Source organism: Equus caballus, chromosome 22 (assembly GCF_041296265.1).
Source record: "Equus caballus isolate H_3958 breed thoroughbred chromosome 22, TB-T2T, whole genome shotgun sequence".
NCBI classification, from domain to species: domain Eukaryota; kingdom Metazoa; phylum Chordata; class Mammalia; order Perissodactyla; family Equidae; genus Equus; species Equus caballus.
In genome coordinates, this window is record NC_091705.1 from 18,266,272 (window position 1) to 18,280,401 (window position 14,130).

The 14,130-nt window shown below is 41.3% G+C and overlaps 1 protein-coding gene across 13 annotated transcripts in view; it reads right to left on the reverse strand.

The window, feature by feature from the left end:
• SHLD1 (shieldin complex subunit 1) overlaps nt 1-14,130 on the reverse strand; it is an 85,865-nt gene that overhangs the window by 37,704 nt on the left and 34,031 nt on the right. For 2 of the 13 annotated variants that reach the window (XR_002802803.2, XM_023626148.2), the window contains one exon: nt 5,170-5,498. The exons of 10 other annotated variants lie outside the window; for them this stretch is intronic. Coding sequence is in view for 2 of the 3 variants with exons in the window: in XM_023626148.2 (XP_023481916.1) it covers nt 5,419-5,498 (80 nt within the window). In the remaining variant the exon portion in view is untranslated. Of the gene's footprint in view, nt 1-847; nt 5,538-14,130 lie in introns of those variants that run through there. One more of the 13 variants, XM_070247443.1, reaches the window with a different exon arrangement.

Sequence of the window (14,130 nt, forward strand, 5' to 3'; positions counted from 1 at the left end):
AGCCTCCCTTGCTGCCAGGTGTGGCCATATGACTAAGCCCATAACAAGTGCAGTGGTAAGTGTGTGGAGGGGTGGGTAGAGGGTGGGTGGGAGGAGAGGCAAAAGCCTGGCTGGAGTGGTTTGGAGAGAAATTGGGAAGGTAAGAATGGAGACAGCGGGTCTAGCCAAGTTAGATGTATTTTTCACAGCCCTTTGCTATAAAAAGGAAGAGAGAAATGGAGCTGTAGCTGAAGAGCAATGTGAGTCAAGGGAGGATTTCTTTTTTGAGATGGGAGATATTACAGTACGTTTTATGTTGCTAAGAATGAACAAGTCGAGAGGGAACCATCAGTAATGCAGGAGAGAGGAGATAACTGGAAGTGTGATGCCCGTGACCAGGAGAGAGGAGACGGGGACTGCCCACAAGTGGAGGGACTGGCCTTAAACAGGAGCAAAGACAATTCACCCACTCTAACAGATGGGGGCACCTGGGGACCAAGGCAGGTGGTCGGGGATGAGAAAGCTTTTTTTCTCTTGTTTGGCTTTTCTCAGTAAAATAAGAAGCAAGAAGTAAAGTTATGGGCTCATAGAGTGATCCTTAGAAGAGGCAGATAAGACCCTGCTTCCTCTAGACCCGGCAACAACAGCCTCAGGCTGGACCAGTGGGGGCGCCAAAGTCCACCGGGCCGCCCCGCTCCCAGGCCAAGAACTGCCGAGCCCTTTTCTTTTTCTTTCCTTCTCTCTTTCTCCCTCTCTCTTTTAGTGATTTATTTATTCATCTATTGCCACTGCAGGTTCATAGTCATGTTGTGAGCTGAAGTTTGTTGTGAGTTTCAGCAAAACGATATAGTGCATAACATTAAATTAATGCTGTTAATTTATTAGTTTTATTGTTTATTGTTTTGGTTTTATAATTGTATAAACACCATAAGCCAAAGGCATTTTTTGATCTTAAGTGTTCTCAACAAATACCAACATACACACAAACAGTTAACTATGTGAGGTGATGGATGTGTTAATTACTTTGATCTTGATAATCATTTCACAATGTACGTGTATATCAAATCATCACATTGCACACTTTAAATATAGACAATTATGTTTGTCATTTATTCCTCAATAAAGCTATTAAAAATGTCAAGCCCATTTCTAAGGAGAGGAAATAGTTGGGAAACCTGACCGAGCAGCCAGGAAGGAGCAAAGGAAATTCTCAGGAATCAAGACCAGGGAGAGTAAAACTACTAACCTTTTAACCATGCTTAAAAAACTAAAAATCCTTGATCCATTCACTCAAAATTTCCCTAGTGAACACTTCCTACTCACTGAGAAAATTACCAATGCCCCAATAGGAAAAATAGGCTAAGGACATTTTCAAAGAATTAATAGGTAAAGAAACGTGAGAGGCCAATACATCTAAAAAAGTATTGCATATCATCCATAGAGTCAGAAAGCAGAAGGGTGGTTGCCGGGGCTGGGGGAAGAGGGAAATGGTGAGCTCGTGTTTCATGGGTACAAAGTGTCAGTTTGGGAAGATAAAAAAGTTCTAGAGATGGATGGTGATGATGGCTACACAACAGGCAAATGTACTTAATGCCATTGAACTGTAAACTTAAAAATGGTTAAAATGATAAATTTTATGTTACGTGTGTTTTACCACAAATTAAAAAATAATGCATTTCATTGGCAAAGAAATGCAAATTAAAACAATGAGATGACACTTCGTACCCATACTATATCCTCAGTGAGGACACGCAGTGAGTTTCCATTCCTGTGGAATGAGTGCATGTTGCCAGGATGCAGGGAGATGAGCCCCCTCCCAGCCTGGTGGGTGGAAGATAAACAGGTGTCATTATCCTAGAGGGCCATGGGACTCAAATACTTTGACTCTGTAATTTATCTGTCAGGAGTCTATTCTAAAGAAAGAATCAGCAGCCAGGCTCAGAATATCTAAGTGTGTACACAGGAATCCACTACATGCTGGAAGGCTGAGAGGGCGCCATCAGCGGATGACAACTTGGAGGAACGTCTGGAAGGTACAAAGGCAAGACAGAGTGTGAAACCCAACAGTGCGGGCACCCAAACCCTGCCTGGCTGAAAGAAGATGGCACATGAAAAATGAGTTTCCCAGCAGAAATCGGAAATGATCCTACCATCAGAAGCAGGAGAAGCTGGAAGGAGAAAAAGTGGGGGAAGGAGAGGAGGAGGTCGGTCTGGATATTATTCAAAGGGATCCGAAGAGCTGAGCCAGTACCCCCCCAACACACACAATAAACATGCATCTTCTCAGAGTTGCCAGCTCTGGTGTGTGTGTCAGCAGAATGCAACACAAAACCTGTGAGACATCTATGGTCACAGCGGCATTATGTAAAAGAGTAAAAATAATAATAGCCAGCAAAAACGGTTAATAAATTATGGCACATCTATATAACGGAATGGTTTCCAGCCATTAAAAATGACTTTTTAAAAATTTAAATGATATAAGAAAAGGCTCACAGTATAACATTTAAATAAAATTGAGACAATTGGCAAAAACTGAATCAGGTCTGTGGATCAGATAAAAGTTCTGTATAAAGGTTGGTTGATCCTGATTTTGATAACAGTACTGTACTTACATAAGAGAATGTCCCTGTTTTTAGGAAATATACACTGTACTAAAGTATTTACAGGTAAAGGAGCATTATGTCTACAGTGACTGAAACGAGTAAGAGAGAAAAATAATAAACAGAGAGAAGATGATGAAGCAAATATGCTAAAATGGTAACAACGAGAGAATCTGGGTGGAGAGTATAATTTTGTAGAAAAGCAACTAAACCAATAAAAAAAAGAGCTAACAATATGGACAGGTAATTCACGGGAGAATAAATAAAGATGTCTAATGAAAGCATAGGGTGATGCTCAAGCTTACTAATAATCAGAGGAACACAAACCAGAACAATGAGTTCTTGTTTTTCACCCATGTCAGCAAGAATGTGGGAAAACAGGCATTTTTAGACAATTTTGGTACAGCCTTTTGGAGTGTTATCAGCAGTTACCTCACAAATTTGGGAATGTGCAGGCCCTTTGACACAGAAGTTCCATTTATAGGAACCTATCCTACAAAGGGAAGAAAAGCAGCATGCAAAATTACACATAGAGTATGATCCTTATTTGGTTAAACAAAATAGCTCAAAGTAAATCACAAAAGCGGTAAAAATTAATGATTATCGCCAGGTTTTAAAAAGGAGACTGTTTTCTTCTCAGCATCCTTTAAAAACTATGAAACATTCAAACACACAAAAGCAAATACAGTAAACCCCATGTAGCCACCAACCAAAGCTAACACATGTTAACAGCTGTAAGAAAATAAATCGGTAGGTATTTGAAGACCATCCTAACTTCTTTCCACCCTTTTCCTCCTAGAGTTTCTTCTTTATCCACTTTCTTCTTTAAGTTCTTCTAGCTTTTCCACGGATAACCTATTAACCTTATAACAACCACAAGCCTTTTCAAAGCGCAGTACTGAATGCAAATAAGCAAATCGCACACTGCTCATTATGTCCAGGGGACTTTGGTAACTCCCTCTGATGATGCACTTGTTACGGAAGAAACTGTGGGATTGTCAGGCACCTCCACTCGCACGCCATAGCACAGGCTAGTTGTAGAGCTCTGAGTTGAAATACAAATGACATTTGGGAACCAGCAGCTTTTCCATTTGAATGCCCAGGTGACTCCTCAGAGGAAGACAGCAGTCGCAACATGACCAAGGAAGGACTGTGCTGATCCCCTTTCTTTCTAGCCCAGTCACTTTGTTACTGATGAGGAATTTAAGGTCCAGAGCAAGCATTTGACTTGCTCAAGACCAGACCCCAGGTCTGCTATGGGGGAGAATAAAGGAAGGGCCTTCCCAGGAGCCTAGCACTGGATCCCTTTCTCTCCCTTTTTGGAAAATGAGGATTAAAAGGTGCCCCAGACCACAGCTTTGAGGTGTTCCCAGGATGTTCCACTGATGTCCCTCCTCAGATTTCCTGCACCTTGAGCCCGGCCAGTGCCCCCTTCATTGGACAAAGAAGAGGCTTTTCCCATGTACCTGGCTCCCTGGTCTTGTTCAGGTTGACATTTGTTCATCCAAACTTAAAAGTCTTCTTGGGGGCCAGCCCCATGGCCGAGCGGTAAAGTTCACGTGCTCTGCTTCGGCAGCCCAGGGTTTCGTCACTTTGAATCCTGGGCGCGGACATGGCATGGCTCATCAAGCCATGCTGAGGCGGCATCCCACATGCCACAACTAGAAAGACCCAGAACTAAAAATACACAACTATGTACCGGGGGACTTTGGGGAGAAAAAGGAAAAATAAAATCTTAAAAAAAAAAAAAGAATTCATTCATATTTAAAAAAAGAAGTCCTCTTGGTGATCGATCCTTGCCTCTCAGGTGTCAGCTCTTTGGCCTTATAGTATGATAAGGAACTATCCAATTGCTGGGACTAAGAGACACACACACAGCCCCATAGTGCTAGGTTGTCACCCTATATTTCGCAAGAAAATGGACAACAAAAGCAGTAAATATCAGCTCTCCTGAGCCAACATGATGAACTTTTAAATGAAATTTTGCCTGACTAATAGCCCACGTGGTAACCATCCTCCAAGATGGCCCCCAGGGATCCCCATCTCCTGGTATTCACATCCTTGTGTAGTCTCCTTCCACACTGTACCAGGGTTGGTCAGGGTGACCCATAGAATACTGCAGAAGTGATGTCTGTCACTTCTGAGACTAGGCTATAAAAAGACAGTGAGCTTCTGTTTTGCTCTCTGTCTCATTACTCACTCTGGGGGAAGTCAACTGCAGTGTCTTGAGGATACCCAGCAGCCCTGTGGAGAGGGCCATGTGGAGAAGAACTGAAGACTCCGGACAAGAGTCACATGAGTGAATCTTCTTGGAAGCACTGCATCTCGCTCCAGTCAAGGCTTCAGCTTGACTGCAACCTCATGAGAGACCTTGAGCCAGAACTCCCCAGCTAAGCCACTTCCAGATTTATGACTCCCAGAAACGGTGAGACAACAAATGTTGTTTTAAGCCACTGAGTTTTGGGGTAATTTGTTATTACTCTCAATAGATAACTAAGCTCCGTATCCTTCAATATCCAGTATGCTATAACAAAGTTTTTACCAAACTATATTTTAGAGGATCAAAAGATGTTGGTCACAGACTTCCACATAATTTTAAAGCCCTTTATTCAATATATTTATAATTGAGGGATCCATATTTTTTATTTTCTCAGTTGATGAAACTCAGATAGTAAAAGATTTTTCAAAGGACTAAAAATTGCTGCCATAACCTCCAATACCCAAGCAAATTGTGTATTTCAAAGAAGGAGTGGGAAACTCTTTATTTTATGGGGCTTTAGGGTGTCTGCCTTCCCGGTAGGCTCTCCTGACCAGCCTGCTGGAATCCTCTTTGTAGCTGTCAGAAAGCTCCAGATCTAGGACGATACATCAGGATTGTAGCTGCGGCCTTTGTCATCCCTGGTTTCTTTCTCCAGGACACTGTAAATCAAAGGCCCAGGCTAAAGTTATACATCAAACCTGGAGATGAGAAGAAATGACCAAAGGAGACATAAATAAAAGCTTTCCCCTGTGAGACAGTACGGCAGCGGGCTCAGTTTCCATTTAACATCAACCTGAAGTAACATTTTCCCTTCTTTTCTTTATGAACTCTACCTGGTCTTTCACAACTATGCTTTTTTAAACCTTCTCATGACAAACAACTCTGAGTTGGCCTAGTGAAAATATCACTGTGGGAGGATGTCTTCCAATCTGAACACTTCAGAGGCTGGTTTCTTAGGTTTTCTATCACTGGATGGTAAATTCCAAGGGGCAGAGACTGCATCCAGCTCACACCTCACCCCAGGAGCTGGCACAGGGCCTGGCATATAATAGCTGCTCGCTGAACAATCTGATGAATAAATGCACTGAGAGGTCTCTGAAGGCCTTTCAATCAATCAAAGGGTATCAGCTGAGTGCCTATGGGTACAGCAGGTACAAGGAGCTCTAAGAGCCAAGAAACTTAACATGGCATATACCTGAAGGACTTAAAAAGACTGTCAAGTCTTCCTTCTGTATCTGCTGGAACCCAGTAGTTCTTTAGGCATAAACACAAAGGTGTGACTGTCTTAGCAAGTTACATGATGTTTTAAATATTCTATGTAGTTTCTGCAATGCCTGAAATCAATAACATTCATTGAGTACTTACTATAAGTGATGAAGGCAAAGCAGTTATAAAGGTGGTCATTACCTTTAATAAGCAAAGTTTGGGACTGGAAATAATAGATAAGGGTAATAGTATAGATTATTTCTTTTCCTTCTAATGTTCTGTATTTTCAATTTCTCCTATAACTGGCATCTCTTGATTTAAAGTCAGAAGAAAATAATGGTACTCCTGAAGGGGTGGAATGAGGTGGAAGGGGGAAAAGTATTAGGCAAGTCAATAAAAATGAGTCAGGGAAAGGAACCCCTGATGGTAAACCGCAATGAGTAAGAGCACAAGCGCTGGAGTCTGCAGATCTGGGTCCAAATCTCAGCATTGCGGCATACTAGCTGCATCTCTGGGCAGATAACTTTGCCTTTCCAAGCCTCAGTTTCCTGACCTGTTAAATAGGGATAATAGTGTCCTCTTTAGGTAGAGAATAAAGATGAAATGAGATAAACACTGAAGGCTCTCCGCACTGTGGAAAGGATAGAGTAAATGCTGGCTATTATTTCAATATTACTATGGGTGACAGTTAGTGATATCTGAAGTGACTCTTGGGGTTACTACAGCAGCTCCAACTTCTCTCCTGATACACAGCTGCAGAGCTTCCTCTGACCCCATTCTTCTACCACCATCCTATTTAGTTTCTCTCATCTCTGCCAGGGGTAACCAGTAACACCCACTGGTGTGCTTAGGTCTACAGGTGGGATCCTGTTAAGTGGGGCAGGGCCAGGTCATGGGACCCAGGGTTCCTGCCATCCCACCAATTCAGTATGTGATTTCAAGCCTCTTACTCACTCTTGGCAACTCTGTGTCACCTAACCTACAAAATGGGGACAAGATCCCTGCCCTTACTTACTACCAAAAAATATTGGGGGTAAAAAGAACTAAAGAAATAGCCTCTGGCAATGACAAAGTAACTGGTACCAGATGTGCCCTTTTGCTGTAAACAACTAGAAAACTGGAGAAAATGTATAAAACAACTGTTTTCAGATATTGGACACAGGTAGTATAGGACTTTTATCCCTGAGAGAAGGGAAATAAGTAAGATGTGCCTACAATTGCCCCAACTCTCTGCCTTGAGGCACTTTGTAGACCACAGTGCAGGGAAGGGCAATCCAAGCAGAGGGCAGCAGTCTCTTCACTGAGGAGACCAAGAGCGGAGTCTGAGGTACTTGAAATCTGCGAGGCAGAGTCCTTGAGAGAAGGGGAAGGGAGCTACACAAAGAAAGAGCTCCAGAAATTGGCTCAGGGACTCTTTTGAGTCTCACTGAACACCAAGCTGTGCTACTTAGAGAGAAACTCCATAAAGCCAGGCAAAGCAAGGGAGCTGAGTTGAGCAACTCCCAGAGCTCACACAGGGCGGGGAGACATGCCTGTTCTAATGCCAGAGTGGAGGGACCTTGTTGAACACCTGGGATGTTCAGTAAAGACCCAGAAAGGCCACACCTTAGTAGTAAGTTAAACCAGCCATAATCTCCCTAATGAGCTTAAAAAAAGAGCCTTGAAACCATCACCTTGATCAGCAGATAACTTAACTGCCTACTCAATCAAACTTCAGTACTTTTTAAAGACAGCAAAATCCAGACATTCAACAATGTAATATCATGAAGTCCAGCATCCAGTAAAAATCACTAGACATGAGAACAAGTAGGAAAATGTAACCTATAAGCAGGAGAAAAATCAGTCAAGACAAACAGATCTTGAAATGACAGAGATGATGGAATTAGCAGGCAGGGATTTGAAAGCAGCTGTTATAAATATCATCAAGGTTTTAAAGGAAAACATGAACACAATGAGAAAAGAAATAGGAATATCTGTGATGGTTTTTAAACTGGCCCTTTTACACTGTCAAGCATTTTAGTCATAATATTAGTTCTTGAGCAGAATGTGAAAAAAGTATGAACTAGGGATCAAATGAGGAGAACAAGTTCCAGCTCCAGTTCTGCCACTATCTTGCTATGGTCCTCAGCTCCTCACTTACATTTTCTAGACTCACACTACCTCTTGTTTACCCACAGACAACAGATCCCTGAAGAAACAGACTTCACTTGTTCAGCATTTCACTTGAAATCAACCTTTCATTTACAGTCAGATTGTATTTGGCAAACCTGGGTTCGCACAGAAGAACTTTGTTATATCTGAAGAGGAATCTTCAATGATTCTTGAATCTACATGCCCTGGGAATCCTTTTGTAAAAGTACGAAATTTTTATTCAAGGAAAATGCATCTTTGTGGTACTACATTGACAATAAAATCACCAAAGAATTTAAAAAAGAATGTAATTAGAGAATAGAAATTTCTTTTAAAATACTTACATTTGTGTTCAATTCCATGACCAAAAAATTCATGGGCCTCAAATTCTACCAGTTATGCTATTACTTCTATATAGAAATAAATTCCTAAGTACAGGAAGAGAAGGAGCCCATGGCATCCCATAAAGTGGGATAATACTGAGAAGGGATTTTCAACGGTTATGGGAGCTTTATCAAGAGTCCTTCTTCTAGAGCAGGGGTTGGCAAATATTTTCTGTAAAGAACTTGATAGTAAATATTTTAGGCTCTGAGAGCCACATATGTTCTCTGTTGCATATTCTTCTTTGCTTTCTTTTCTTTCTTCCTTTTTTAAAAAAAACTTTAAAACTATGAAAGCCATTCTTAGCCTGAAGGCTGTGCAAAAACAGGCCTTGGGTCAGATTTCGTCCATAGGCCATAGTCTGCCATCCCCTACTCTACAGCCTTACTTAAACACCATTGGCCTCCATTTCAGACGTTACTGAATTAGAATCAGTATTTTAACCGGATCCCCATATGATTGATATGCACATCACATTTTGAGAAGCACTGCTCCAAGGCAGTGGTTTTAAAACTTAGCTACATATTAGAACCACCTGGGAAGCTTTTTAAAAATCCTGATCCCTGGGCTGCCCGCCAAACCAATTAAATCAGAGCTTCTGGAAATGGGTCCCAGGCATTAATATCATTAAAGTTCCTCCCAGGTGATGCCAATGTGCAGTTAAGGTAGAGAATTGAGGTTGAAGAGGCTCACTTAGCACAATCAAGCTTACCAGCAAGCTCATCTGCTAGTAGAAACAGCAGCCCAACGCTCCCCCAGGCCCACTCCCTCTTAGGGGTGAATTGATTCTAGAACCACAGAAACCCCTAAGGAGCATGAGTCAGGAAAAGGAACTTTAGAGCAAACTCTTGATGTCTCCTTCCAGTCCTCTGGTGGTGTGTGCCATTAGAAAAGTCATTTTGGAAATACAGAACTTATTTAAAAGGATGCTACCATTTTAGCCTCAAAAGGTAAATATTTAGCTAAAAGTAGATAACTCATTCATCTTTTTTTTAAAGATTGGCACCTGAGCTAACATCTGTTACCAATCTCTTTTTTTTCTTCTTCTTCTCCCGAAAGCCCCCCAGTACATCGCTGTATATTCCAGTTGCAGGTCCTTCTGGTTGTGCTGTGTGGGACGGCCCCCTCAGCATGGCTTGATGAGCCGTGCTAAGTCTGTGCCCAGGATCCAAATCAGCAAAACCCTGGGCTGCCCAAGCAGAGCGTGTGAACCTACCACTCATCACTGGGCTGGCCCCTCATTCATCTTTTTTGACTTTGGAGTTATCTTAAGGAATTAATTCTATAGGGCTGTGCTCAGAAGCATTTCAAATTCAGGAACATTTAACAGAAAATATGCAGATATTCCTAAATAAACCACCACTGAGTGCTCAGTACTTTTCTTCAAGACTCTTGGGTCCCAAACAACAACCTCATGGATGAGACTTACTTTTTCCAGTGTTAATAAATATTTAACACCTTTAAAGATGCTTCTTGGATCGATACCCAGGCTACCATGGAGGAGAAGCAGTAATAGATGTTTTGAGAAAGTTGGCTCATTTCTTGGTATAAAGTCCAAAGCAACCACTTCACTCAGTTCCTATTGCTTGTTTCTTTTTGCTTTGTAATTTGAGGAAATAGTGCTGTAAATACATGACTTTTTCTCCATTTGCTCTTTTCTGATATTTGCATTTCCTCCTCCTCCAGAGAAAAGTATATAAGAGGCTCTTTATCACAGAATTAACTTTAAAAGCAAAAGAAAAACATATTAATTTACTCCATTAATACTAAAATCCTCCCAGATGTTACCTGTCAGAAAGGCCTTTCCTGGTCATGGTGCTTAAATTACACTGCCATCTCCTATCTTGCATTCCTTTTCTTCATAGCACCAGCTGATACCTTATTTATTTTTTTGTTTTATTGTCTAGCTACCCCTTCTATACCCCCTCCAACTGCGACCCCAGTGCCTAGAATAAAAGCTCCTTGAAGGCAGGGTCTATATCGGCTTTGTTCAGTGGGTATCCCCAGTGACAAGCACAGGGCCTGGTTCATAGTAGATGCTCAATAATCATTTCTCGAAAGGATGAGTGAACAACATCTACTACATTTTAAAGAATCAAGTCATTAGGGGTTCAGATAAACAACCAGATACAATATGGAGAAAACAGAAAAGAACTCAGCAGGTCGGCAAGGCATAATACTCATGAGAGTGTTACAGAGGGCAAAGTTACTTCTCATTAATGTAAGATTTACTCTATAAGGCAAAGAGACAATTTAACTGAGCTTGAAGCTTAGTATAATCTACTAAAAATATGATCCACAAACCTTACAGAAATCTCTCCACCAGAGAAAATTTAATCCACAGAAAAGAATAGCCCTGTTGTCCTACAAGAGGCCACTCATTCGCTCGTCCAAAGATATCAGAATTTTTAGAAATGGAAGTAGCAACTCTTGAATTTCATGCATCATAATCTCTAAGCAATAGTTATCAATAACACTTCTTACCATTTTCCAGTCGCCTATTAAGCACCAGGGCACAGGAAGCAGTGCTTTATACGCTATGGATGTCAAAGTGTCCTGAGCACGGGACTATAGACTCGCGCTAGGCCCTGAGCAAGTTCTCACCAGTCCATGGCCAAGTGAGAAACTGGTGAATAGGGAGGGCTGCTTGTTATCTTGGGATTAGTCTTTCTTCCATTTTGGATATTAAAATATCCTTTCTTTTACGAAATGATGGTAGATTTGTGAAGTTAGTGATATAGATCTTTCCTTGGCAAAATAAAAAGTTGGGCTAATTTATGTTGTCCTCAAAAGAGACAAGGAGGAGGGGGAGGAAGAGAAACGGCAAGAGGAAGAATAGTCTAGGACTCATGGACATATATTATCTCACCTGATGCTCACAGCAACCCTGTAAGATAAGGATTAGTAATTTCTATTTTACAGATGAGAAAATGAAGACTTAGAGGAAAAAGAAACTTGCCTGGGGTCACACAGCTGCCAAGTGAAGGAGACAGAATTTGATGCCAGTCTCCAGATCCAAATTGCATTTGTCTACCATTCTGCTGCCAAAGAGAGACCAGATTAGGACTAACACCTTTCACGTTAGAGATACCTTATTTAGGCAACTGGAACAGAAGGGATTTAAAACTCCTGAGATTTTTGTCTGTTTTGTGAGATTTCACCATTTGGAGGGCATGCATTTTCCAATTTGATAAGTAAAGGTTTCAACTCTCAGTGCCACTGGCTGTGGTCCTGCTGTCCTGTGATTTGGTGAGAAGGAAGATGCTCCCTCCAAGAATTAAGGTAAGCCAGGAGACATCCATCCTGGAACTCACTGTCACCGAGGGAGCGACGTGATCTGGGGCATCTCTCTGAGCTGCAGTCTCTTTGTCTGTATTTGAGAATAAGCCCTTTCCTGCTTTCCCTCAGGCTTATTGTGTGGAGCAAATACTTTGTACAGATCACCACTCAGTAAACATCTATTTAAAGAGAGCTGCATGAATGAACTAATGCTGTATATGACTGCCACAAGACAACTAAATGTCTAGGCTGAAATGTTATTATGTTATTAGAGCTTCTCAGAATTGGATAGATAGATTCAAAGCACAGGATCTTAAAAGCCAGGGCGCCTGCAGAGTGGGCCAAGGATTGTATGACAGAAGTATGTCTGGTGGTAGGGGAAAGAAAGAATCAATGGATGACATATCTAAAAGAACATCTTACGTTTCTACTGCTCATCCTTACCCCACTTCAAAGTTCTATTTGCAGTGGCAGAATAACGGGATATTTTAACACTTAGAGAGACCCTGTAGATAACTCAGACGAATGCACTCATTTCACAAAAAGGTATTAAATGGCTTGCCAAAGGTCCCACAGCAAATTAAAGAGGCAATAGTGAGATATTAGAACTCCTATTTCCTGATTCCCAACTAGCCCAATGCTAACATCAGTCCACCATGATATCAGTCCCCTTAGTTACTTAATGTGTAACAATACAGTTTTTGGCAAAAGTGCAGCACATGATAAACTAGATACACTAGAGAAATGAAATAACAATGAGACCTCAGTATGAGTCATCACTGTGTAGAGCAGGGTTTCAGAACCTCACACTATCGGGCTGGATAATTTTCTCTTGGGGGCAAAGGAAGCTGTTCTGTGCACTGTAACAGGTTTAGTGACATTCTTGGCCTCCACTCCCTAGATGCCAGTAGCATATGACAATCAAAAGTGTTTCCCAACCTTGCCAAGTATCCCCTGGGGCACAAAATCACCCCTAGTGGAGAACTGCTGTAAATACTTGCTGTCTACACAAATGAAGGAGGATGGAAGCAGGTGTTATGAGATATAAGAAGAACATAGCTAGAAGAAAACTTGTCCTGGGCTAAAGCTGGAGCTGCTGAGGGCCAACACACTGGGTCATTCTTGGTGGCAGAGTGGCAGCCCCTTTGGGAACAAGCTGGACTGTAACACTAAGGCCCACCTCACGGGAGACACACAGCTTTTCCGACATAGATGCCACTAATCAGACACCTGATATAGAGATGAGCGCATAAACGGAAATACAAATGTAACTGAACTCAGAGCAAATGTATCTAATTCTAAGGATCCATTTAAGGAGAGCCATGTCAGTTAATGCTATCAAGATTTACTCTCAACAGCAGTTAGTACGCATTTCATGGAATTAAAATGGGTTGTCTATTTTTGTGCAAACAAGTACCTTCAGATCCTTTCTATTATTTAGCCATACATCTAGTTCTTTAGTGATTTTTTAAAAGCTGTCATTTAATCACTTATGAACACAGTTTATCCACCCCCAACATTTCTCACCTCCTCTTATGAGAAATTATTCTTTTTTAGTTCCACCTCTGGAAGTACATTCTAATGATGTATGTGCCACAGCTCAGTATCTGCCACTATGGCAACTCATTAAAAAATGCCACCCCCTTAAATCCCTTCATAGTGCATTAATTTGATGTTATAAAACATATTTTACCATGAATTAACTCCTAGAAAATAATAAGATTAACCTAACTGGCTTCTATAACACTTCCACCATATGTAAATGTGTTTCTTGTACATTTTCAAGGAGATCTTTTGTTAGTCATTAGGCCACATTATAAATATTCTCTGCTAAAATCTACTAAATCACTAATATTTAAAATACAGCAATATATGGAGGTGGCCCAGTTGCACAGTGGTTAAGTTCACGCACTCTGCTTTGGTGGCCCGGGGTTTGCCGGTTCGGATCCAGGGCACAGACCTACATACTACTTGTCAAGCCAGTCTGTGGTGGTGTCCCACATACAAAGTACAGGAAGACTGGCACAGATGTTAGCTCAGAGACAATCTTCCTCACCAAAAAAAAAAAAAAAAAAGATACAGCAATATAGTTCTCCAGATATGATTCAGCTAATGAGAATATTCATTTACCAAACGCATTGGGTAAGATACGTCTGAGGAAATCCACTACAAGATTGAGAGTAAAAGCGTGGGTACAACCTAAACATCCATCAACAGACATCACATTAAATAAATTATGGCCCAACCATACAGATGAATAGCATGCAGCCACTAAAAATCTGAGATTTTCATGTG